The 25413-nt window shown below is 39.5% G+C and overlaps 1 protein-coding gene across 5 annotated transcripts in view; it reads left to right on the top strand.

Annotated features, from left to right (window-relative positions):
- Window positions 1-1619: 1619 nt before the first annotated feature.
- Window positions 1620-25413, top strand: part of MTUS1 (microtubule associated scaffold protein 1) — an 87714-nt gene continuing 63920 nt past the window's right edge. For 2 of the 5 annotated variants that reach the window (XM_061473334.1, XM_061473325.1), the window contains exons 1-4: window positions 1621-3803; window positions 6128-6320; window positions 19475-19651; window positions 24125-24259. In XM_061473334.1, coding sequence (XP_061329318.1) covers window positions 1746-3803; window positions 6128-6320; window positions 19475-19651; window positions 24125-24259 — 2563 coding nt within the window. In that variant the 5' untranslated portion in view covers window positions 1621-1745. Of the gene's footprint in view, window positions 3804-6127; window positions 6321-19474; window positions 19652-20926; window positions 21208-24124; window positions 24260-25413 lie in introns of those variants that run through there. The other 3 variants (XM_061473351.1, XM_061473342.1, XM_061473361.1) reach the window with 3 other exon arrangements.

The following is a 25413-nucleotide window of genomic DNA, read 5'->3' as shown; positions in this document are numbered from 1 at the left end:
TAAGTTTCCTAATGGAAGTACCCTCATATTTGAGGGTACTGAAATTGTTTGTGCTTCTCTAGGGACTGAATAACAGTGGGTAGGCAAAGGATCTAGACCAGCCTTAAGGAACCAGGAGATTTAAGGTATTAAAGCTGTTTGATCCCAGGGGAGGAGGAGGTTACTGTCTGATCTTGGCAGTTTGTTGGTTCCTTGTTCCATGATCTTTTTATTCTCAATCTGAGGCAGATGTTTGGAGTCCCATGTGAAGACATGCTTATGGGCCAGAGCCCACTCTGTGTTTGGCCCATCATGAGCATGCAAATTCCTGCAGTTCTAGAACTGTCTTAATTTGTGTGCTGCTTTTGTACTCAAAACTGTTTGCAGGCCCTGCAGCCCCTCTGGAAGCCTTTATACTTTTAACTGATATGAGACAGGATTTATTTTGAATGCTATGATTCCAGCTGAAGAAAATAAAGGAAAATGTCAGCTTTTTGAAGGATGCATTCTTCCTTTTAGTAACGTACCTTTCACCTTTTAGTGTGCTGGGTTTATTTTTCACTTTCCAAAGTATTTGCTGCTAAGAGTTTGTTTTCTTTCCCTTGCTGTGGTTTCCAAAATGGTTTATATGGTTTCTGTGAGGATTTGAATTGCTTTGTTAGATAACAAATCAAGAGTTACTTTTCTAAAGTTCTTCCCAAAGCAGGTACTGATTCCTGTACAAAAATATGATCAGGGAATTATTCTTCACTGTGTCTAACAAACATCAAGATAGCAGAAATAGTTTGTTTGTGGTTTGTTGTTGTTTTTTTTTTGTTTTTTTTCCTTTGATCTTGTAGCTTCCTCGACCTGTCTCAGGGTGTTGCAACCACTTTTGTCACTGTGGTTGAGAAGATTGATAGTGCAGATCAAGTATTCTGGTTTTGCCAGCTCTGGATTTTTAGTCTTTAGGGACTCTGATACTCCTTGTGGTTACAGTCAAATCCTTTCAGATTTTAGCACGCATATTAGTGTGCATTATTCTGTCCACCCTGTGTACTTAACCCTGATGTTCATGTCCTGCTACTTTTTTCTCTCCAGATTTCAAATATGTCATTATATCATTATGCTCATTTAAAGACGTCGCACTCTGGTGTCTGCATTCTAGTTAAAAACCAGTGACTTGTTTGCTCATTGTTTTTGATGGCAAGTGTCCTTATTCTTCTGTTGTTTTTTTGTTTGCACAAGTATTGAACACCACCACCCATCTGGAGTGATGGATTCAGCTCTCCAGTTTCCTTGTTCTTCAGTTGGGAACCTGACCTCTGCCAATGAGCAACCCTAAAGTGACATTTAATTGCAGTTGACCAGAGGGTTCAAATGTTGCTTGGCAGTCAGGAAGCAGAAATTGCTTATGAAAGTTAGCATGCACAGACAACATTGTTGTGAAAGCCTAATCTACTTAAGGAAGTTGGTCAAAATGGCTGCACTTGATTCAAGACCTATTAGTTTAAGAATGCTTACTATCTTAAAATCCTGGTTTGGCTAATAGTTTTTAATTTTATTTTATTTATGTATTTATTTTAATTCCAGAATTTTTGAATCCTCTTGGGAAACATGAAAACAAAGATCTACTTTTTAAATATCTTTCAGGACCCTTGACACATTCCAGAGAAAAGCTGGTTTTTTTTGCTTTTTTTTTTTTACTGTGAAGTTCAGAAGAATCTGCATTCTCTGGGATTTAAAATAAGTATAAAATGAAAACAGTTTAAAGCTTAGCCTTCAAAATGAATGTTGAAAAGTCAGATGACAAAGCAGAGAATGGCTTGAAGTCTTCCTTACTTATAAGGGATGAAAATGGAAATAACTACGCATGTCACAGAGCTGCACCTTCTTTAAAGAATTGTACTGCAGAGACAGACAATAATTGGACTGACCAAAATACAGTGACTGAGCATGAAGATGATACCACCATTCTTGAAAATAACAGTGACTTCAGAAGTATTGTTTTAAAACAGCAGGGTATTGAAGCACTTCATCTGCAGAAGACACCTGGTAAATATAACTGCACAGGAGCTCTGTTGGGAGATGCAGATGCTGCATGCAAGTCTTCCATGACTGAACAGACTTGTGAGTATCCTTTAAACTGTGACTTGAAAGAAGCAACAAACTTACTGAAAGGTAATGTTGCTGTGGCAAAAACGCAAAGTCAGAGCATCAAACAATCGGTGCCTTACAGTCAGACTGACTCTAAGTGTGTATTACCTCCTCCTGCTTCAGAACAGAACACACAGTCCCTGGGAAATGACAGGGCATGTTGCCACCTGACCACGTTGGATGTTACTAATGTTGTAGGTGAAACTCTGGGAACTGATCAAAATGATGACATGTATCCAAGAGAAACACTAATCTCTTCTGAAGTATGTATGAGAGAGCAATCTGATAGAACCAGCTCGGAAAGAACACCTAATTTCTCCTCTGCAGTAGTGGCTCCAGAAAGCCCAGATGCCCGTTCAGAAGCTGAAGTCTATTGTCCTTCCCCTGCAGGCATCAAACACTACCTAAATAACACTAATAAACCTGATAAAGAATCACAGGAAACAGAAGCAGAGTCTGTAAAACTAGCTGTTGGATGTAGAGATCCCTATAGGCAAGATGCATTATCACCATGTGTTAATTTTAACGAAGATGACCAAGTCAGATCCTCACAGGATACGCCTGACCATGGTGAAAACGGGAATTCCAGTGCTATAACGTGCATGGGTGGTCCTGTAAATAGTGTGCCCCTTCTCCCACTAAATAAAATGGATGAAGAGCAGCTATTGAAGAAAACCAGTGAACTCTTAACCAGAGAACAGCATATTTCTGGAAATGCTGCTCTTCAGGATACGTGCAACACCTCTTTTGTATCTTACAGCGTACCAAAATTAAATAGGGCTGTTACACCTGATCTGAAATGTGAAGCAACTTTTGTGGTCTTCAGTCCTGTGGCTGATGAAAGCGATCCAGCTCTATGTACTTCAACCCCTAAAGAGCTATCAAAAAATACAACTTTCTGTGTTCCAGCCTTGGTGGAACCCAGAGATGAGTCTCCCAAACTGAGACCAAATGAGGCATTTGCAGGAGGGCATAATAGACAGCCTTTGCGTAAGGCTAGTTCAGGTCAAACTGCAGGAAAAACAGTGGGCAGGTCTCCTATTGTGTCAACACTAACCAAAGCAAAGAAATCGGAGATTGTTAGTTTTCCCAGACCTAATTTCAAAAACGTTAAGCCAAAGGTTATGTCTAGACCTTCTCTACAGTCAAGAGACAGTGCAGCCTTTAAACAGTCTCCCCAGTCCCCCCAGCTATCAGCTGGCTCCTCGCCCTCACTGGTTGCTTCCCCAAGGCGATTGTCCCCCTCTATAAAAGTGCTGAAAAAGAAAATAGATCTTGCTAAAGATAGTGCAGTGGAATTGCCTGTGAATAAGCCCCACAAGCTACATCTTAACAAACATCTCTTCACTAGCCAAGATGTACATGCCACAACGCATCCTAGAAACGCTTCCCACAAGTCTTCAAAGACACCTCTATTAAAACAGAATCCGGAAGACACTGGCAAAGCAAACTCTACCCATTCGGCATGCTCCTCTGCTTCTGCTGTGCTTCCAGCATATGTAGAGAACTCAAAAGAAATGCTGAATGATAAAATGGAAAGTTCAGACTCTCTAGTGGAGCCCTGTGCTCAGAACACCTACCTGGCTGGAGATGAAAGTGAGCAAAGCAGCAACATGGGAATCTTTCTGGAAGCAGCCTTGTTAAAAGATGTGGCCAATGAAACGTTTGACCTGCACTCTGTTCCTTTGGTAAGATTTTTTCTTTACATAATTATGTTTTGCACAGTTGATAAAGGGGAATTCTACGTTGCACCGTGCTGAATGGAAATGGAGGAATGGGTTTTGTGTCCTCAGTTGTAACTGTAGCGTTGATTTCTGAGGTGAAGGCTTTCCCTAATAAAGGAAACAAAGAAATTGCTGGTTTACAAACTGGTTGCGCTCAAGTGCAACTTAGTGTCTTATTCCATGGTATAAACAATTTTTTGATAAAGTCTTTTTAAGACAATGCAATTGTTAAGATTTATAATAAAAAAACACGAGTCTTAATTTTGTCAAACTGGTAAAATTTTTGGTAAAATTGTGTAGCAGAACTTGGTGAAGTTTTTCGGAATATGCCTTTTAGTATGCACATTCGTCAAGGTAATTCTAGTGGTGCTCTAACTTTAAATAGATGTTAAATTGCTGTTTTCAGTATTCCATTTCAAAACATGCTTTAGAAATAAATTACACTTCTTAAATTTGCTTACAGAAATGTTGTGTGTATCTTAACAGTAATATTAAGTCATATAAAACCTGAAGACCAGCAACTTGGTCAAGCATTTTATTTTTAACATCTTAATTTAGCTGTCTGCTTTAAATAATTTGGGAGGTTGTTTATTTAAAGGAGAACTAGGACTCATTTGAATAGTTAAGAGTAGCCAGGAAATATTTCTCATGCAGAGGGCATATACCTGGTTGTGGGCAGTCAGCCAGCTGGAAGGTGCAAACTTCCTGGCCGGGAGGTATGCGTGTGCTGGTTGGTTGGGAAATATTTTGAGATGAGTCAGCTGCCTGTCAGAAGAAACGTGCTGCTTCCAAATACTCTGAAAGAAGCTTAAAATGAAAGGAACTGTGGGAAAGAAGCAAAGGGCTTTGGGATTTCGCCGGCTGAGACCTTGGGAGGTAGGGACACAGAGTTGGAGTCCTGCTGTTGTATGGAGTGCCTTCTGTTGTTTGCTTGTGGATTCAACAGCTTGTATTAAGACAGCGAAATGGAGGCATTAGCTGTTACTGGTAAAATAGGTGTTGTCTGAGTTTTTGTCAGGCTTTATTGATTTGCAAGAAAAACTTTAGTAAAGCTCATTGTGTGGAGGAAAGTACTTCAGGTAAAGCAGAAGCAGCTATCCATTTTTGAAACATTACAGAAGAAATTAGTAATATTATATGGTATAATAACTTGAGAACATAAATGAACTTGAAAGCAAAGACTGTCTATTTTAATGCTAAAGTCTTTCAGAGCTTGGATTCTGCTTCACTCCTTCCTTTTGGTGCTGAGGGTTGGAAGGAATGCTTTTAATTCACTCCATTGCTAAGATACAAACCTTTGTGATATTCGTTGTACTTCTGCTACCTGGAAAAAATCGATAGACCAAATTCTATAAAACGTGCAGTGGACCAATCAGCTGGACTAAACTTAATAAATGTTCTTCTGAAAGTACAAATTAACTTCTGAAAAAGATGACAGGGAATGGAGTCAGAAGTGCAAAGTGCATTCATATAACCAAATTGCTGCATATCAGCTTGAGTCACAAAAAAAGCGTATGAACAGCTGTACATTTTTGTAAGTTTACCAATATAGGCTTAACTTTAGAGCATGAGTGGTCATGAATTAGTGCCTATATAAAATGGAACAAGAACTCTGTAGGAATGGTAGAGGAATACTACGTGTAAACAGGGTGTAGAGGAGTACTACGTGTAAACAGGGTGTAGAGGAGTACTGCGTGTAAACAGGGTATAGAGGAGTACTACGTGTAAACAGGTTATTTTAAACCTGCCCTGGGTCTGCTCCTGAATTTGTTCTATCCGTGGCACCTGAATGTGAAAGTTTTTCAACTGTTTTGGTGTTGTAACATAAGACCTAGACTAAGAAACCTATTGTACAGGCTGTGACATTTCAGGTAGTACGGGACAACTATCTTTTCAGTGCATTAACTTGCATAGTTGCTTGGTGAAGAATTCATCTTGAGGTTGGGTGCAGTCATGTAATTGAATGGCTTAATTGGAGTATGGGGAGGAAGAAACTCTGATGTAAAATAGTCTCTGTAACCTCTTGAGTGTGTTTGTCATTAGCAGTGATTAGCTTCAAACTAATAGTTTCATGTTGCTGAAGGCCACTCAGGCGATGATACTTGAGGTTCTGAACTACGGATGTGGACAATGTGACAGCAAACAGCTAAGCATATCCCCCTACCTGTGTTGTCAGTGTTTCCTTACAGATGCTGGAAAGGGGGATCTTTGACTTCTCGCAGTGGTGGTGTGTGGGTTTTTTGTTGTGTTTTTTTGCTTTTAGGTTTTTGTTTGTTTTTAAAAAACAGATGCCTTCTGTGAAGGATGGGACAACATCAGGGAAAAGCATACTGAAGAAAGGTCCACTCACACTACAGAGTGCATCAACTCCCAAGGTTAAAATGGTGCCATCTGTGTTGCCCTTGAAGAGAGGATGTGAAAATAAAACTATTGGCGCAGTTAAAACACCTCACAAAGGGGCTGTTCAGTCATCAAGCTCTGGTAAGATAATTTTTCTCTGAAATATTACCACTTAACCAGTTTCTTAAAATTAGGATATCATATTAAATGCTCTTCTAGAATGCTACAGAGCTGTAGTTTTGGTCTAGACTGTTCTGTCTAGATTGCAGATTGCTAATATATGGGATGAAACAAGGCAGGTTACACCTCATTACTGTAAAATCTCATCTTTTGTTTAGGAGGATGTGGTACTAATAAAAGAATATTTAAGTATTATTTATAGTTTGGTTATATGATGGAACGTTGCAGAATTAGAACTAGAATTATTTGAAAGATGTAGGACTGAAGAGGAGAAAATACAGGGCTTGGGTACAAAGCATTTATGATAAGCAACTGTATGCTATCCCAACGGGAGTGAGCCCTTATTTCAAGGCATAACATATTTTGTTCAACCTAATTTCAGTCCAGCTCTAGGTCCTCCCCTTTCTAGAAACTGTAATTGAAAGAGAGGCTACTGCTTGAGTTGCTAATTAAGCTCAGACTGATTAATACCAAAGGTTGGGGGGGATCTTTAGTCTGTAGGCCACCGTTTAAATCTGGTGACTGGAAAATATGTTCTGTAACTGCATTGTAGTGAGTCAGGAATGCTCTTCTAGGTTAGTGCCTTTTTTAATCAAGTGTGGTAATATAGCTAATGGCAAAGATATCCTGGCTATAAACGACTACACTACAATACAGTGTAATTTTGAAGTGTGCACACCCTTCTATACCCAGTAAAACCTGTTTGGTTTTTTTTAACCTACTTAATCTAAGATTATAAAACAGTCCAGTCTGCTCCTTTTAATTATGTACAGGTGCTGAAGCATGATAAAATCTGTATCAGTAGTCCTTAATGGGATGAGTCCCTGAAAGAAAGTGGATATAGGCTGTTCACTGAATTGAGCCTTGCTAATGTGAGCGACTTGCTCGGTGAACTAGGTACCTGCTTGTAAATCACCAGTTTCTTGGAAGACTCGTCACCTCCCTAAGTGCCAGTTTAGAGTTTTCCTATCTGTAATTATAGTCTTAGAAGAATTGAGATGGATATAGATCTAGATGTATATTTGTCTCTTAGGTTATTAGTCCAGAGTAGACTTATGATACTATCACTAGAAATAAATGTAAGTATGGCTGGGGTATAGGAATAACTTTCTTCCTTCATATAAACAAGCCAACCAATTAACCAACCAACCAAAAAAAACAGATGCACTTTCAGAAGATGTCATTTGCTGTTGAAAAGAAAACCCTTTACTGCCCAAGTTTGTTTAGCTAAACCTGTCCCTCTCCAACTCATTTTATGTTGAAATTACGGTAGTCAGTAGAATACCTTCTGAATTTTTCCTGTTGGAAAAAGGCTACTTAAGGTAAGAGCATGAAGCAGCACCTCAACATGTCAAATCTGTGGTATGATCTATGAGAATGGAACTCTAATGCTGCACATGAGACTAATTTTTTTAACTCCTTGCCCTCTCCCCAGCCCCGCTTCCAATGTGCAAAGTTAAGAGCACATTCTGCTCTCCATTTTGCTTGTGCAGTGTTTTGGTGCTGCAGGGTAGGACTTTGTGCATTAAACTGTGTCAGGTTAAGTTCACATCCTTTGCTAAGGGAGTTCTTAACCACGATTCCTTGCTCCCTGGTAAACACAGTACTGGCACAAATGAGAAGAGGGGAGTGCAGGGTGGGAGAAGCAAGGATGGGGAAAGGAAGGAGTTACTTGGTATTGTTACCAAAGCCCTGCTGTGTTTTGTGGCCACACCTTTTAGGTAAAACTCCATCTATTGCTGCCTACCCCATCTGTTTCTGAAGATTCTTGAAGTAGAACTCTACATATGCTGACTGCGGCCAAGCAGCAGCTTGTAAACCAAACCCAGTTGCCCCTTTTAGCTACAGCCTTCCTGTAGGGAGTAACTCTTTCTTCCAGTTAAGTAATTTGAAAACTTTGGCATTAAACTCGTGCGTTGGTATAATTCCAGCAGCCCAGAAAAATAGTTTGGTAGCTGTACAGTTGTTTGCTGTCAGGATTTCTCTGGACTACAGAGAGACTAGCTAAATTCAGGATGGAAAGGACTTCTCAAGGTCACCTAGTCCAGCCCTCCCTGCCTGTAACTGGGTCAAACACTGAATTCAGATTAGGTTGTCAGGCATTTGTCAATCTGAGTCTTAAAAATCTTAATGACCTCATTGCTTCTTGAGGTGCTAACATAAATGTAGCTAATTCTTAACCAGTTGCTGGCTGCGTTTGGATTGCTAGGCGGGAAGGAAAATCAGTTCAGTGAGTCCATTAAATACTCTGACAGTATTGCTCTGTGTCATCTCTCACATGTGTATGTTGAGGGAGAGAAGCAGTCCATCTAGCCAAAATGTATTAGTGTATGTATAATCATGGGCTTGTGAGCAGTGGATTGTGTCATGCACTGTCATTTCAAGTGGGAAGTGGGAAACTTCCCTACAACCAAGAAATAAAAGACAAAATGCTATGAATAAAACACTAATTATAAAATTGTTGCAACTTGGCAGGAGTTGAGGTTTTAGTAATATTTTTTGTCTTGTGGATTTAAACCTTAAAGCTTTTCAGTGGTAATGCACTAACCAATGGGAAGCGTATCTTCTAAGGAAATTCCCTGATCCTCTTCTGGACAAAAGACAGCAGGAGAGGAAAACGCATATCTCAAGCGTTACATTTTCTTGAGGTTCTTTGCAGAGCACGTTAAGCTAGAAATAACTTTTTTATTAATTCCAAATGGTTGCTGACTGCTTTTTGCCAGCATTGGTGTAACGTGGCTGGAACTTGGAGTTTTTTGCTGAATTAGAAATAGGTTCTCTAAAGGGTGAACCTGACTTGATTCAGTATAGTGAAGTGGTTTTTGAAATGGCAGTCTAGAAATTGGGTCACAGTTATGAGATGCATCAAAATTATCTCTATTTCTTCATAACACATAGATTTCTGTAATACTGGATGGCAGGCAGTGCCTTTTACTATGTTAGTTTTCTATTGGGGAAAGCATTTATTAGAATTCAAGACACATAATAAGGTGTTCGGGTTACCTGTTTTTTACTGGAAGGCGTATGTAATTTTAGAACCCTGGTTCAGGACTTTGAACCAGTCCTGAAATGAAAGAAACTATTGGTTTTGTTCCCAGCAAACACACACGCCTTCTAATTGGGTGTGCATAACCACTGTGGAGGAGTAATAACCTGCTAATAGTTGTGGTATTATGGTTTGGGAAGAGTGATGCCCTTCACTTGAAGTAGAAGGGGAATGGAGAAGCCAAGGAGCTTTGGTGGTCCCATGGAACATAGCTCTTAAGTCCTGCTGTCAGCCTGCCCCAGCAGCCACATGTTACCACCCATGCAACTGGGTGGAAGCACTGTGACAGTCTGAGATGTAGGAAGTTGTTTAATTTGTGTTTGAACAGCATAAAATAGGGATATAAATTACTTTAGATCTAAAAATGTGAATGCTCACCATTGATGTTTTTTCTCCTATTGCTGATTACAACCTACCGGTAAGTATGTAAAAGAAAGGAGCTTTACCAGCAAGTAAGATTTCAGATATGTTACAACTTCACCTACGCTTCTGCCTTGAAATTATACCGTTGCTTCAAATTACTTCCCACTGTATGAAATTTCACATTGTTACTGAATCTTAGCTGTGAGAGCTCTGTCAAGCCTTAAGTGTAACTGAAACTATTTGGGAATATGAATGCATCACAAATACTGTTCCTCTGTTAAAGACTTCCAGAAATTAATGGAAGCCATGTAAATCATCATTGTAACCAAAATGTTTTTCAGTGTTTGACAATTACTTCTGACATTTTGGGTGCCATTTTGTCTCTGACTTAAGTCACCAATACCCAGTTAGCAGAGTTGTGGCCCTGTGCTTTCCTTATCTTTTCCATATATCTAATCCATTGGCACTCCCTCTCTCTCCTGCTAGTATTTTCACAGCATTTAACTAGAGTAATGAAAGCTCGGGTAGAGAGAAGCTTGACATCTCTTCTGTGTTTCCTTGAAGATTTTGTACAACTAAGACCATATGAAAACTTGGTGATACTGAAGGTCTTTTTCCAGTGTTTTGCAACTAACTGAAGCACAGGAAAAATAATGCCCCATATACTATAGGAAATACGTTTTATGTTGGGTTAGACCATAGCGATACTTTGAAATACTGATTTGCTTATTAGTTCATAATTGTGAAATTCCTTTGGTTGAATTTTGGCTTGATCTTACACTTATATGTAATTCAGAGAAGCTTCCAAAACTAAAACTGGAACAAGCCGTGACAGATTAAGTCTGTGTTCATTATTGAGTGTTGTCCTGTTTATTGCACAAAGGCAGGCTTTTCATATGGAAAATTGAAACCAAATGGTTTCAGTGGGTTTTTCATACAGCTGGAAACATATGTAAACTTGGTAATTTAGGACTTTATAGCCTTTTGCAATACTAGTGAAGCAGAACCGAAACAATTAGGTTCCAGCAAGCATTCCCACAATCCTTGAGTCTCTCTGCTGACACTGACCCAGGAGCTAAACCCAACATGGTTGCTGTGAAAATCACTTTTCACCTTGTATTATTCCTGCCATCTACCATATGACTCTTTAAAGGTGGATTGACCTATTGCCAAGAGGAAGCAAAGTATTTTAAAAGGCAAACGTAACTTCCAGGTTCTCTGGCCTGAAACAGTCAGACCTTTTCTCAAAATGCTTGAATGAGGAGTTACTTGTAAGGCTGTCCATAGATTTTCTCATGAACAAGTCTGAAATGCACCAATGTCTACAAATAAGGCTTAAAATTTAATTTCAACCAGTCATAGGATCATAGAATCATAGAATAGTTAGGGTTGGAAGGGACCTTAAGATCATCTAGTTCCAACCCCCCTGCCATGGGCAGGGACACCTCACACTAAACTATGCCACCCGAGATTCCATCCAACCCGGCCTTGAACACTGCCAGGGATGGAGCATTCACAACCTCCCTGGGCAACCCACTCCAGTGTCTCACCACCCTAACAGTAAAGAATTTCCTCCTTATATCCAATCTAAACTTCCCCTGTTTAAGTTAGAACCTGTTACCCCTTGTCCTATCACTACAGTCCCTAATGAAGAGTCCCTCCCCAGCATCCCTATAGGCCCCCTTCAGATACTCGAGCGCTGCTATGAGGTCTCCACGCAGCCTTCTCTTCTCCAGGCTGAACAGCCCCAACTTTCTCAGCCTATCTTTATAAGGGAGGTGCTCCAGTCCCCTGATCATCCTCGTGGCCCTTCTCTGGACTTGTTCCAACAGTTCCATGTCCTTTTTATGTTGAGTACACCAGAACTGCACACAATACTCCAGGTGAGGTCTCACAAGAGCAGAGTAGAGGGGCAAGATCACCTCCTTCGACCTGCTGGTCACACTCCTTTTGATGCAGCCCAGGATACGGTTGGCATTCTGTGCTGCAAGCACACACTGCCAGCTCACATTAAGTTTCTCATCAGCCAACACCCCTAAGTCCTTCTCCACAGGGCTGCTGTTAATCTCCTCTCTGCCCAACCTGTGCCTGGGATTGTTCTGACCCGGGTCTGGGACCTTACACTTGTCATGGTTAAACTTCATGAGGTTGGCATCAGCCCACCTCACAAGCGTGTCAAGGTCCCTCTGGATGGCATTACTTCCCAGTCTTTTTTATGCCTTTTCTTTTGCAGAACAGCTGGTTTCTGTTATGGATCCTAAAAGCAGGTTTCTCATGTGCCGACTTATCCAAGATCATTATTCATCCTTTTATTATTTGTCCAGATTATGGAGTCCCCTTTTCATTTTCCGTACTGCATATGTAGGGGTTCACTACAGTAATTAAAGCCTGTGTTGAAAGTGAGCTTTAAACTCCCATATTCCCCTTCAGAGGTGCAGGAAGGACGAAACCAATGCATGGGTCTCCATGGAGCATAAGGTCTGTAGTCTATAGTATGATGTAAAGCTTGTCTGTCATCCCTCTTTTGGTCATCTTCACCCAGATCGCTCCACTGCACAGTGACTATATGTCTCATAACCAATTCTCTTCTGTTCTCTTCTAATTTACAGTATGAGGTGGGGGGAAAACTTACCCCATGTGTCTGAAAAGACTTTTGTCCAGCTGATCAGTTTGTAAGAGTTCAGAAAACAGTGTAAGTTGTGAGGGTGTAGGAACCTTGCAGGTCATCCTTTCTGTGATTGCTTGAGTTGGACTTCCCTGGTGACGTTTCCACTCTATTTTGCTGTCTCTTCCTGACCATTCTCAACAGGAGTGGTTTGCTGAAAGCTTGTTGGAGCTATGCACATCCTTGTGCCAAGTATTGACCTCTAAGCCTCTGCCTCAGGTGTGGGTCATTCAGGTACAAAATGGTCAATTTGCAATGTGAAGCCAGAAAGGAGCCATAAAATTATGTAATCTGAACTCAATTTAGTCAATTTGCTTTTAGCTTTGAATATATACACTAGTAAAAAACCTTGCTATAACTTTGACAGCAATTTCCTTTTATTATTTTTCATTAACAAGGAGCTCATATCATAGGATAGATACTGCTCTGTTTTGCAATCCTTAGAGGGGGTTCAGCATAAAAACATCCATTTGAAACATCCTGTTTAGTTTTAGAAATCAAATTGATCATGAGAAATGAGTAAAAGTGGAAGGTTTTTTTTTTTTTTTGCGAGGTAATACAGGATCTGTTATAATGAATGATGTCAAAGCAAGTTTATTGATGTATCTTTGGTTTGGTATCCTTGGTGTGTTCCTCTGAGGTTTGGGGGAATAGGGGGCTGGTGGTGAAAACATTTGAATATGAACTTAAATGATCTTTTTTCCCAAGTTTCCAAGTTTTCCAGTATTCTGTTGACTTCCAGCTTGCAGAATCAAAGAATCATAGAATGGTTTGGGTTGGAATGGAACTGAAATATCATCTAGTTTTAACCCCCTACTGTGGGTAGGGACACCTCACACTAGACCAGGTTGCCCAAAGCCCTGTCCAGCCTGGCCTTGAACCACTGCCAGGGATGGGGTAGTCACAGCTTCTTAGTGGATCCTGTTCCAGTGTCCCACCACCCTCATACTGAAGAATTTCTTCATAATGTCTCTAATCTAATCTACTATCTTTATGCTTAAAGTCACTTCCCTCTTGTCCTATCACTGCATGCTGTCCCTCTCCAGATTTCTTCAAGGTTCCCTTTTGGGCACTGGAAGCTGCTCTAAGGTCTCCCCTGAGCCTTCTCTTCCCCAGTCTGAATGACCCCAGTTCTCTTAGCCTGTCTCTGTAGGAGAGGTGCTTCAGCCCTCTGTGCATCTCCACGACCCTCCTCTGGACTCTGGGAGCGTTCCATTCTGTCAGCTTTTTTTCTGGTGCCATCAGTGGCCATTCTGTTCCCAGACTTTTTACAGGTGATTTATGACTAGCCCAGTTGGGGTTTTAATGTGTTATTCCTGTAGCAGGAAGCATGATCATACTTGCAGAAGCTGATACTAACAGTCAAACATATCAATGCTGCCAGAAATGTGGATGCATCTGTAAGAATATTCTCCTTAAGAAGTGAGGTGTGCACCATTTCCCTGCAGGGAAATTTCTTGATGCTTTGTCATTTACTTGCAGGGACATGCCGGTGTGTCTTCAAATAACTCTTCACCTGTACTGGTTAGTTTTGAATTCTCTGAAGGGAGAGGTAAAGGAGGAGAGAAAGAGGAATCCTTGTCTTTCTGAAGAAAATTGTATTTATGTTTTGCTGCAGGGAGGTTCTTCCTTCATGCAAGGAATGCACAAACTCCTGCAGCAGAAATCTCAAAATATTTGTAGGTAACATAGATATAAAAGTTGCAAGCTATCAAAAAATTTCAGTGTATAACATGAAGGGTTGTGTGGTACAAAGAGCAGGACAATAATGAAAGTGTAACAGGATGCAGTTGGTGGTTTTCTTTTGCCTCAGCTATTCCCATAGCATGTTGATTTGACTTCTTGTGCCCACTACTCCTAAGCAAACAGGGATTTCCAATAGCTGTGTAAAACTAGCTGTTGGGGGTTGTTTAAGTTGGGGTGCAAACAGCTTACAACAGACTCCTGGCAAAGCTGGCATGGGCAAGCTTTGCTACCACTGTGCAGCTGCCCATGAAGCTGGTGCAAAGCTCCTGTCTGGAAAGTGGCTCTGCCTGGGGTCGTAGGAGATGACAGTGTGACTGTGCAGATGTGGTCTCTTGGGGGGGTGCTCTGGTTCAGCCTACAGAAGGAAAAACCTAACATTGAGTCAATGCAGCAGGTAGTATGGGGGCAGACACCGCTGGAGATGGGAGAGCAGATGTGTGTTTGGACTTGAGGCTGGGAAGGAGAAAGGCTATTTCCAGGTGCTGGAGAGGTGACATGCAGGGAGTTGAGCCTGAGGGAAGATAGGGAAGGGAAGAGTCTCTGATAGTGGAAGGATTTAACTGGGAGGAAGTCTGCGACATTTCAAAGCTGGGACAAATAGGAAGGGAAAAAGTGAAATTTAACAGTAGTTGTACACGAGTGGTGTTCTCTTCCTCTGACTGAAAACACCCTGATCACTCTTCTGACAGCAGGAGTGTGTAGGAGAATTAACAGGGTTGGCTTGGTGGTTGTTAGCTGCTAATAAAATGCACTGATGATCCGTTTTTCAGTTTTAGTCCAAGAATATTGAGCTGCAATAGGAAGAGCACATCAATACCTACCCACATGGCTGCTGGCATCCTGGTTATGTTTTTTGGCACTAGCTTGCTGCTGATTGGTGTCTGTGCCAAAGAGGAGCACTTCCCTAAGGACTGTAGGTGAATGGGAACAATACTGTGGAAGTCTGAGTCATATGGGGACTTGCCTTAATAATGTAAACTGTTCTCTGATCAGCTGTTATTCCCTAAACAAATAAATCTCTTTCATCTTAATATTTCAAGACCCACCAGTAACTTAACGTTCCATGTCTTTGTACGTGTTTATCAGTTGAGGTATTACAAGCAATGTGACATAACTGTGTCCTGCCTTTTCTTTGGTAATTTTGGTAGTAATTTGAGACTTTAAAAGGGAGAGAACTAGAAAGGGATTATCTGTGTATCTTTAGTAGGATTATGAAATGTGCTGTAACCGCTCTTTATTCCTTGAACAAACAGTGATGCGTATATAGATTTAGCATAATACAGTAATACTAATATTGCCGAATGGCCAATCGGGCAACCTGGGGAGCTTGCAGCCATCAGGAATCTGTTATTATTGAGATTTACAGTGCTCAGAATAGCAACCATAAATGCTCTTACAGCTATGTTAGGATTGGTGTGCTGGAAACAATACGAAAGTCTAGTTTGTCATTCTGTGATTTATTACTCCTTTCAATAGATGCCAAAAATTTGTATGTTTTCTTGAAGGTTTACTCCTCTTGCTTTACAAAGACCTTGTACAGTAGGTTTAGACTGCACCTTTTCATCATGCTTGAAATGATTTTTTTTTTTTTTTTAAAGCTATGAAATTTAGCACTTCTAAAATAGGGCACTCTGGATTTTTAAACTTGCGGGGGAAGTCAGGAAAGCACAAGGCACCACTACTAGCGTATTGTTTATATTCTCAGTTCAATTTTATTTATTTATTTATTTTTTACTCCAGTGCTATTGAAGGAAGCTTTAAGTTATTCTTGACAATAACCACCTATGAGAAGGGTTCATATGAGCATATGACTATTTGAGTGTAAGGATCTGAAAGCTGACTTCAGAGCTTCTTGAAAAATGAGCTTTGTTCTTTGCTTATTTCCATTGCGATACAAGAGATATTTTAACATACTTGAAGTAATGTGGCTGTTGCATAGAGACTTTTTTTCTAAAGAATTGCCAACTGATTACCTCACTGTAGAGGAATGTGGTATTTCTAGTATTGCACTTCAGTGACTAGATTAAATAACTGATGAAAGCCTGCTACTTTGATGTTGCTTGTTGTCTTCATAGTAATGGTTCACTAAATATACTGCTTTTGTGCTTGTTTCCAGTCCTTTTGTTTATATCTCCTATCTTCCTGCTTCTGTCTTCAAAACCTTCACGTTTAATTCTGTGTGACTCCTTTCTTAGGGAATGGTACTTACAAAAATACTTTGTAAAACCCAAGTAACACTTAGAGTAGTTGCTTAATGATCTTGTTTCATGACTTAAAAGAAATTCTCCCTCAAGCTGGGCTTTTGAAAAGTGTGTTTGAGTACTTGAAGTAATTACTTTAATGGAAGCATTATAGAAAAGCACCAAGCAGTAGAAGAACTAAGTAAAGAGCAAAGGTCATCTGTTTCACTGCTTCTGAAACTGGTCATCCTAGAGTGTGCTGCACTCACTGAATTGGTTTGAGTTCACAGCTGGCTTGGAGCACTGCTGCGTTCCAGTGTCTGCAGAGAAGCCAGGCTGGCTGCAAGTCATATATAGGGATCACACTGTGCAAGAAGAGATTGAGTGTTTTCATATGCTTGTTCGCTGTGAACAAAACAGGATTTTGTTCCTGTACCTTTTGAACTGGATGAACAAGTCCAGCACAATAGTAGTCAAGCATGCTACCCCTCATCTTTAGACAATAAAATACAGCTGATAAGCTACCTTTTTTCTTTTAGCTGCCTTTTGAAATGTAAAGCTTTAAATTACTAAGTTGAACTTAACATGCAGCATTTTTGCAGCAGCCCCTTTTTTGCTTGGTTGGTTGGGTTTATATTCTGTTTTGTTTTTTTTTTCTTGTTCTGTTTGTTTGTTCTGAGGGCGTGAAGTTTGTTTGGGTTTTGCACCTTTTCTGCTGAGAGGCTATTTAGAAAAGGAATTTCTGCCTGGTCTGGATTAATTACTTTTCTGGTATGTTGACCCATTAATGAAACAAGGTGTTATAAAACAACATGGAAAGTGTGTTACAAAGCTGTCAGATTTATTATATGAGGTTCAGATGTCACAGAAATGTATTTTGGTCAAACATAAGCTATTTCAGGTATGTTGTCTGGAGTGCTGTGTTACAGATGTAGTTTTAGTCAGTGTGAGTTTGTGTTCTCGTGTCATGACAAAGGCTGGATGCTCTTTAGTGAGCTGGAGATAATCAAGGATCCATTACAGTAACTTACAAAAAAATCTAAAATATGGTTGATAATTGTCTTGGAGATCTACAGTAAAGCCATATGCAGAATCACAGCTGTGCGTAGTAATGCCAAACAAGTGGTAAAAGTGCACCTCAGAAGTGAGGTCTGACATAAAGCATGTTTAATGACTCATTGAAATTTGTGTGTTGTATTCAGTGACCAGTACTGTCTGCCTATATACCCTAATGCATGTTTAGTATATATTGTATGTAGGGTTTTTCTCTCATTGCTGAGTTGATCTGAACTAGGAAATAGTTTGGACATACCTTCCTTTTACTAGTATTGTTCCTGGTTTTGGGTAATGTATGTTTTGAGACAAGTTATCTAATCCTGGCACACCACCTACTGTTGAAAAGCAGACATTGGGCCTAAGTGTTTTTCTTGCCTCAATGTAATGCCCTAATGTCACTCTTTCTTGGCCTTAGTGCAAATTGATGATTTCTTGGTCTTTAGGAGTGGAGGTCCTGCAGCAAAACTAATGTTGAATAAAGTGGAATCGCTAGCTAATTTTGTTGTATTTCAATAGTCTCTTATATAACTTAAGCAAAATTGAAATTTGGTTTAAAGTGACAGGAATAAGGGAAGGGTATGCCCTTTAAATATAAACTTGGTTGCTCTAAGTCAAATCTGAAACACTATAGTTGTCTCTCCAAGTAAGATAAACTATATCTGTCACTCTTTAAAATGGCAATAACATCACAAGTTTTGCAAAATACAGAATCATAGAATAGTTAGGATTGGAAAGGACCTTAAGATCATCAAGTTCCAACCCCCCTGCCATGGGCAGGGACACCTCCCACTGAACCATGTCACCCAAGATTCCATCCAACACGGCCTTGAACACTGCCAGGGATGGAGCATTCACAGTTTCCTTGGGCAACCCATTCCAGTGCCTCACTACCCTAACAGTAAAGAATTTCTTCCTTATATCTAACCTGAACTTCCCCTGTTTGAGTTTGAACCTGTTACCCCTTGTCCTATCACTGCAGTCCCTAATGAAGAGTCCCTTCCCAGCATCCTTGTAGCCCCCTTTCAGATACTGGAAGGCTGCTATGAGGTCTCCACACAGAGACCAGGTTTTTTGTCACCAAAACCAACAATATTTTAAAAAAAGAAAAAAAGTCTGTCTGCCATATCTGTGGTTCTGTACAAAAATGAAAACCTCTTCCATAGTTAGAGGACTGTATAAAAATGTTGACACTTGGAGCTGACAAGAGACAACTTGGTGCTGGCCAGACAAGTCTGTGTGTACGTAACTTCCTTTGGGCCACTGTAGTTTTAATCTGGGTGCACTTTTTTCTGAAAAAAAACTAAAAACTTATTTTAACTAAACATTTTTTCTTGCAGAAATTGTACTTGTGTTGTTAATAGTACAAGAGCAAGCTCCCATCTGAAGATGGCACACTGGCCTCATCTATAAATAGTCTTTGTATTGGATTAATTTAGCTGTTGGGCATTTGTATTCAACAAGCTCAAATGAAAACAGCATTTAATGCAAAAATGTGTCTGCACCAGTTGGTCACTAAGAACTTGGTTCTGGGGAGTGCTGTTTAACTAGTCCTGGGGAACTAGTCAGTTTTCAGTGCATCATGTGAGTACAGCACAATTTAATACTCTTGTGCTGTTTGTCCTTGATAGGAAGGAATCTCTGGTTTGGGGCTGGTAACAAATGAAATAATCTTTCTTGGATTGTCTTCGAGCTAGAGTTTATATTCTTATGGGATCGCTAGTACAGCCAGCCATAATACACAGAGGTAGGAGAATGCAGGAAAAACTTTGTGCATGCATATTTCTGCCTGAAAGGCCAGTCTTTAAAGCTCTTGACTTGTTCCTGATGTCAATGTGCAGGTGAAATGGGACTCTTTAAATCCCTGGAACTGTTTTTCTGCATTTACAGCATTTTTTAGCGTGTCAATATGAGGTAGATGAGGCTTTTTTACGTGTATTTTTAATGTGTAAATATTTTTACTTGTGGTCATATATATGGAAGAAGCAATTTTTTTAGGTTCTTTCCAACTCCTTTTGTTCTTTTTTTCTCCCTACCCCTTCCCCCCAATTGACAAGTACAGGATCTTTGCAAAGAGAGAGGCATGCCTCTGTGAAAAATTCTCCAGTCTCCTGGGCTGGCTCCGTTAAACCACTCACCAAATCCAAAGTGCCTGTCAAAAGATCAGTGCTTGAGAGAACTCCTAGCATCTCATCAGTCAGCAGTGCTCAGAGTGAGCCAAGTCATTTCAGCAGTAACTGTAAGTATCTATCAGGGTTATGAGTTTTAGCTGATAGTCAGCATCAACTGCTTGTTGAAAAGAAAACAAAAACAATCCCCTTGAAGGGAGTGCTGTCTGACAGAAGGCCTGTGTTGGTTCTAGTTCTACTATATAATAGCTCTAGATCTTAGACTTTTTGCCTCTTACTTTACAACTTTTCATCTTGAAATATGCCACTGGATTTTGGTTTCCTGGCTAGAGGCTACAGTAGAGCTCCTCTTTCATAATGTAACATTACAAAAACAGCGAGGCTTGTGTTCAATGAAAGTTTCTTTGTGTTTACATGTAGTGTAGGAAGTGGATGGTGCGAATGGATTACCTCTCATAATACTGCATGTTACAGGGTTTTGATACTAAATGCTCTTTTTGGACTAGATTATCTGCTTTCAGAGTTTTAAGACAAAATATGTAGATCAGATGAAAAGCAGGTAAGTCAAATTGCTTTTAGAATGTTAAATTTTTTGCATGTGTAGACTTCTATAATTTCTAAGGTAACTGTAAACATTGGTATCTGACCTGAACCAATTCCATTTTGATTAAAAGTAGGGAGAAAAATAACAGAACTTGCTTTGATTTGAAGCTCTACAAATGGTCTGTACCAGAAGTTGTGGGAGTTCTAAGGCCAAAAATATGAAGGACATAACACACAGCTGACTATCAGACGTAGTAGTATTCCCAGCTGTACATGTTCAAATGAGTACATTTAAATATTCTGTTGCTATTGCATCATCTGTTACATCTTGGAGACTGGGCAAAGGCCTTTACTAAGTGCCAGATGATGTTTAAATCTGTCTTCAATGGGCTGAAAAAGGGAATGGTGATATAACATATGTCTGTAGTTTATGTATGCGCATATGCATACATAAATACATTTTCTCTTGGTATTTGAGTTGTTTTTTCCCTTTTTCTTTCCGCTGGAGTGTCTTTGTTAAAAAATGAAGACTTCTTTCCTCAAAGAAATACGAGTGTGTAATAAAGCATGCAGTACATCTTCCTGTGTAATCAGGTCGGTTCCGTTACTGTGACAGCCATGTTGACTCTCGCTGTTCAGGTTTAGGATTGTGTCTGGTATTCCTAAGCAGCTTTGTTCTCTCTTAATTTTACTCCCTCGTGTAACAAACGAAAGGGTCATCGCTTCATAACAAAGAAGTGTATTCAGATTAAGTATCCAAACAGATGACTCCTTATTTAGCCTTACTTGGTAGCCGATTTAATCTGTTTTGTCCACTGCCTTCAAGCTTATAATTTTTTCCACTCCGATTCACAAAGAGCAAGCAAGAGCAATATGAGCTGTTGGACATGGCTGCGGTTTCTCTGGCTCTGAGCTTGCTTTGATCTTTTTTAAATGACTATACCAGGAGGACTCCGCAGTTGCACAGAAACCAATTTTTCTCCTGTTATTTTCATCAATTCTACACTAACACCACCGACTGACTCAGGAAGCCACTTTGATATTACCTTACTGACATTGCTGGTAGTGGGATCTTACAGCTTTTGTATTATTCTTTTGTTAGCCACGTTCACTGGGAAAAGAAGTAGGTTGTATTCCTTTTTATTTCTATTCTAAAGCATTTGTTTTGTGGAGGTTGGTAAATGCATGCAGTGTTTTGACTTGCTGATTTTCTGTGAGATGATTTTTCTTTAGTTAATTTCTTACACTTGATGGGTGATTTATGTCTGGTGGTCAGGTTCTCTGAGTATAATAGGTTACATATAATTTATAAAGTGAAGTTTCTGAGTTTGAGTCAAATTGGAAAAAACTCATGAATTTACTTTGTACTCTAATAATACAGTACTCTTCTTGTTTTTTATTTTTTCAATTACTCTACAGTGACGTCAGGAAAAATAAATCTCTATTTGTAAACCTAAAATGTTTTTATTGGATGGGTGGGGCACACAAAGATCAAGATGGGAGCCTTATGCTGTGAACATCCTGAAATTTTTGACTAACTATTGTGGTGCTGTCAAGAGTATTAAATTTACAAAGTTGCTTGGCTTGTTTTGCTTAAGGAGTTTGCCTTGTATTAGCAGGGAAAAAAATACAAAAGAGAGCATTTCTCCTGCTGTGTCAGCTCAGCCCTTTGTTATGGATTGCTATGGTGTCCGTGGATTAGAATTTTCCTGTGGCAGTATTAGGGTTTTTTTGATGTGTTGTTTTTGTTTGTTTGGCTTTTTGTTTGTGGGTTGTTTTTGTTTTTTTTTTAATGAGCACTTGAGGTTTGTTTTTTTTTTTTTAGTCTAAAAAGACTATTTGAGAAGTTTGGAAATGATGGAATTTGAAATGTTGTTAATGAAAGTGTATTTTGTGCACGAGCTGTCAGTTCAAGCATTGAAAGATTGATTTTTATTTATTTTTTTTAACAGCAGACAAATCTCAATTTTAGAGCTGTGCTGAAAGTACTGTCGTTTGAACATACCGAAATGTTTAAACTCTGAGGTTAGCAACAAGAATCCAAATACGAACTGCATTAGTATATAATCGCATGGAAAGGAAATAGTGTTTCAGAAGTGAAAAGGCTGGTCCTAGTGATTGACCTGGAGCTGCATTTCTCTGCAGTCAGTACTTGACTAAATGCTTTTAAGGAGTTGAATTTTTAAACCCTTTAGATCTTAGCTGTGGTGAGAGAACTTCGTACCTGTCCATCTTTCATCAAGATTGCACTAGCTACTCCAAATTCTATGGATAACCACCTTTGAATCATATAGGGACCAAAGTTTGCAAATTTGCCCTTTTCTGCACTCAGCCTGGTTAGCTGATCCCAGAGCTTATAACAGGAGAAAACGGAGCCCTAACTGCACCAGAAGTGTGCTCACTTACCCAATGTGGTACTTGCATAGCATGCTTCTCAGAAGTACCACAGCAGTTTGTAGGCAGTTGTTAGCTCCTTGCAGTGAACTCTGAGCAAAAATCCTTAATTCAGTGAGTTACAGAAAGACTTAAGGACTGTTTCAGGCCTCATGCTTTATGAAAGCAAATTGGTTTGAATCCTCTGATGTTGTATCAGTGGATATCCATATAATAACTGTGTTATTGATGTGTTACATGAATTGTTCCTAGATTTTTTTGCAAGTATTTAGCTTCTGTGCTTTTTGAGAGGCTTCAGCTTTATTTAAAAAATAAGAGGAGGACTTCAGTTGCATATTTCTAGAAGAGAAAGCAGTTCTGTCCCTCTTTCTGAGATTGAAAATATATTGATTAGTGGGCAAAAAGCATCTTTTTGAAGCAGGTAACTCACATGGTTTATGCTAGTGCATTTAATGATGCTAAAATTATCTCAAGACTGTATGTTCTGTCTTTCGGTGAACAGTATTGGATATCTAGTTCACCTTACCTTTAGAAAAAGTTAGCTTCATTAAAACATCAATCTGAGGCAAACCTGATATGATCCCACTCTCTTTTTCTTTAAATGACTACAGGAAAAAGCAGGTGTGAGAAGCTATTCCAGTATAACTTAGATTTTGCTTGTCTTTGGTAAATGTAATGTCAGTTTCTTACTCTTCAGTGTGTCAGTATATGTAATTTTTTAGTACCTGAACCAAAGTGTTCTCAGTCTATACTTGCTTTAGAAGTATTATTTTTTCCTCAAAAAAAATAAACCAATGCTTTCCCCAAATTTCAGTCTTCTTTTTTTCAAGGTAAATAATCTTCATAATGACAAACCCAAATCTTTCTCATGTTCCTTTGAGATGGAACCAAATGTCCTCTGTAGCAACTTCCCTGTAAGTTAGACACCCAATTTGGGTATGAGGTAGCAATTGGGTATTTTCTCGCCTTTCCCTGTTAGGGCATGTCTACCTCTTTTTGTAGGGAGTACAGTCTTTTGAGGTCTGTTGTCATTAAGGAAGCCGCTGTTATGAGCGGAGACTACAGGAAGCTTTTCAAAACTTGTTTAGTAGCTGGTAAGGGCAGTTGGGCTCACACTTTTTCAGTGCTTCCCAGAGGGGATGGAAGGGATGCAGTCTGCTGGTGGTGTGTGTGCCATATCATTAAAACAACAGGCTCAGCTCAAATGAGAGAGAACAGGGGAAGGTGTTGCATGAGGAAGTTGTCCGAGTTTTGCTTGGGTTTTATGGTTTTTAACAGTCAGTTCTTTGGCCAGAATGTTTTCATATACTGATGATACTTTTTCTTGGCTTAAACTGAAATGTGTTTTTTATTAACTTTTTACAGCAAGATCAGACTCCTTGTTATGTATCTTGATCAAATACTTTCATGTATGTTCACTTAAGCATGGTTCGAAACTGTATGTCTAGTTCTGAGAAATGTTTATAACAGTCATAGACTGATCTGTTATACAGGTCTTCAGTATGTACTGAATGTATTGGATGCGGTAGTAATATTTTTATATATTTCCTAACTTTAGCCTTGGGTAAAACAGTCTTGTTTAAGGATTTAATTTTCTGAAAACTAGATACTGCCTAGAGCAAGTTTTTTGTCATTCTGTGTTGCAGCTGCAAGTGCCACAGTCATTATCAAGAATGGAGAATGGCCTACAAAACCAGCCTGCCAGAATGGTACTTCTGCTCCTGTCCCTTTGAAAGCAGTACCAAGACCTAGGTTACACTCATTGAAATCAACCCCAAAAGGTACATGAGACTGTTTGTAGATAGAGTGAAACTGTAGTTACTACTGTAAAGCTACTACACTGTGGCTGCTGGTGGTTTGTAGGGCAGAACTACCTTCAATTTATCCTGACTATGTGGTTGTCCTTGTCCTCATGCAGACTTTGCATTATCTTCATCCCTTTCAGGACAGAAAGGACATTAAGGGATGGGGATGTTTGTTTGATGAAGTTTGTTTAGATGAAGTATCTTCTTTCATAGATGGACAACACTGTTCTATCTTTCAAAGGGAAGAGTCCCAGAAACAGCTTAGCTCTTCATGCTTCTTTTTCTTGATGTTCTTTTTACTGACTGAATTGGAAGCAGAGGTTTTCTCTAATTCTAATAGGCGTAAGACAATTGTGTTTCGTCACCTGGTGCTAAAGAAAACATTAATTTAAATGGGCTTACTGGCTTTGTATAAAACACTGTTATGGTTCCTGTTCCTGTTTGAACCAGGACTCCTCAACTGGCCAGTACTGTTTCTTCATTCAAGCTAGAAACAGCAGCTGACAACTCATTCTCTGGCCAAAATTAAAGACACAACAGGAGCAGATAAACAAGCTTGCTGTCTCTCTCTTGTAAATCCTAGTTATAATCAGCTGGCTTTTGTCCGTCTTTGTGGTGAACTGGTTACTGTAATTGGATAAACCTAATTAAACACAATGCTCCTGTTTTAGGCTTAAATTTTAAGCTGGTATCTGACATAATTGAGAATAAATATAAGAGACACCTGCCAAATGTCATGATTTAAATTGCTAAACTGTGAAAAGAAACAGTGCCACAAACTATAGATCACTTTGAAACAAACACAATCTAATATATGCAACACAAGTGTGCACTGTGCAACATGTAAAGTGACCGGGGTTTTAGAAGTGTGTCTTGGTGGTGGCCCTGCTCTGAGTGGGAGGCTGGATAGTTGGCCTCTGGAGTTCCCTTTCAGACAATGTTTATGTAGCTGTCTTGTATTTGCTGCTGTTTTGAGGCTTACATAATTCAATCTTAGTGTGAAGTGGAATCTACTAATGTTTCCTTCTGCTTAGAAGCTTTATTAAAGCTGTGTTTTTCTTTCTTCCAGTGTGAGTTGTGATAAATATAGCTTAAATATTCTAGGTAGTGTCTCTTTTTGCTGTTTGAGT

This window comes from Pezoporus flaviventris, unplaced genomic scaffold (assembly GCF_033815535.1).
Source record: "Pezoporus flaviventris isolate CSIRO_AGI_PZ_B2104156 unplaced genomic scaffold, CSIRO_AGI_Pfla_v1 ptg000002l, whole genome shotgun sequence".
Lineage (NCBI taxonomy): Eukaryota > Metazoa > Chordata > Aves > Psittaciformes > Psittacidae > Pezoporus > Pezoporus flaviventris.
The sequence above is the reverse complement of the archived record's forward strand: the minus strand, read 5'-3'. Positions and strand labels throughout refer to the sequence as shown.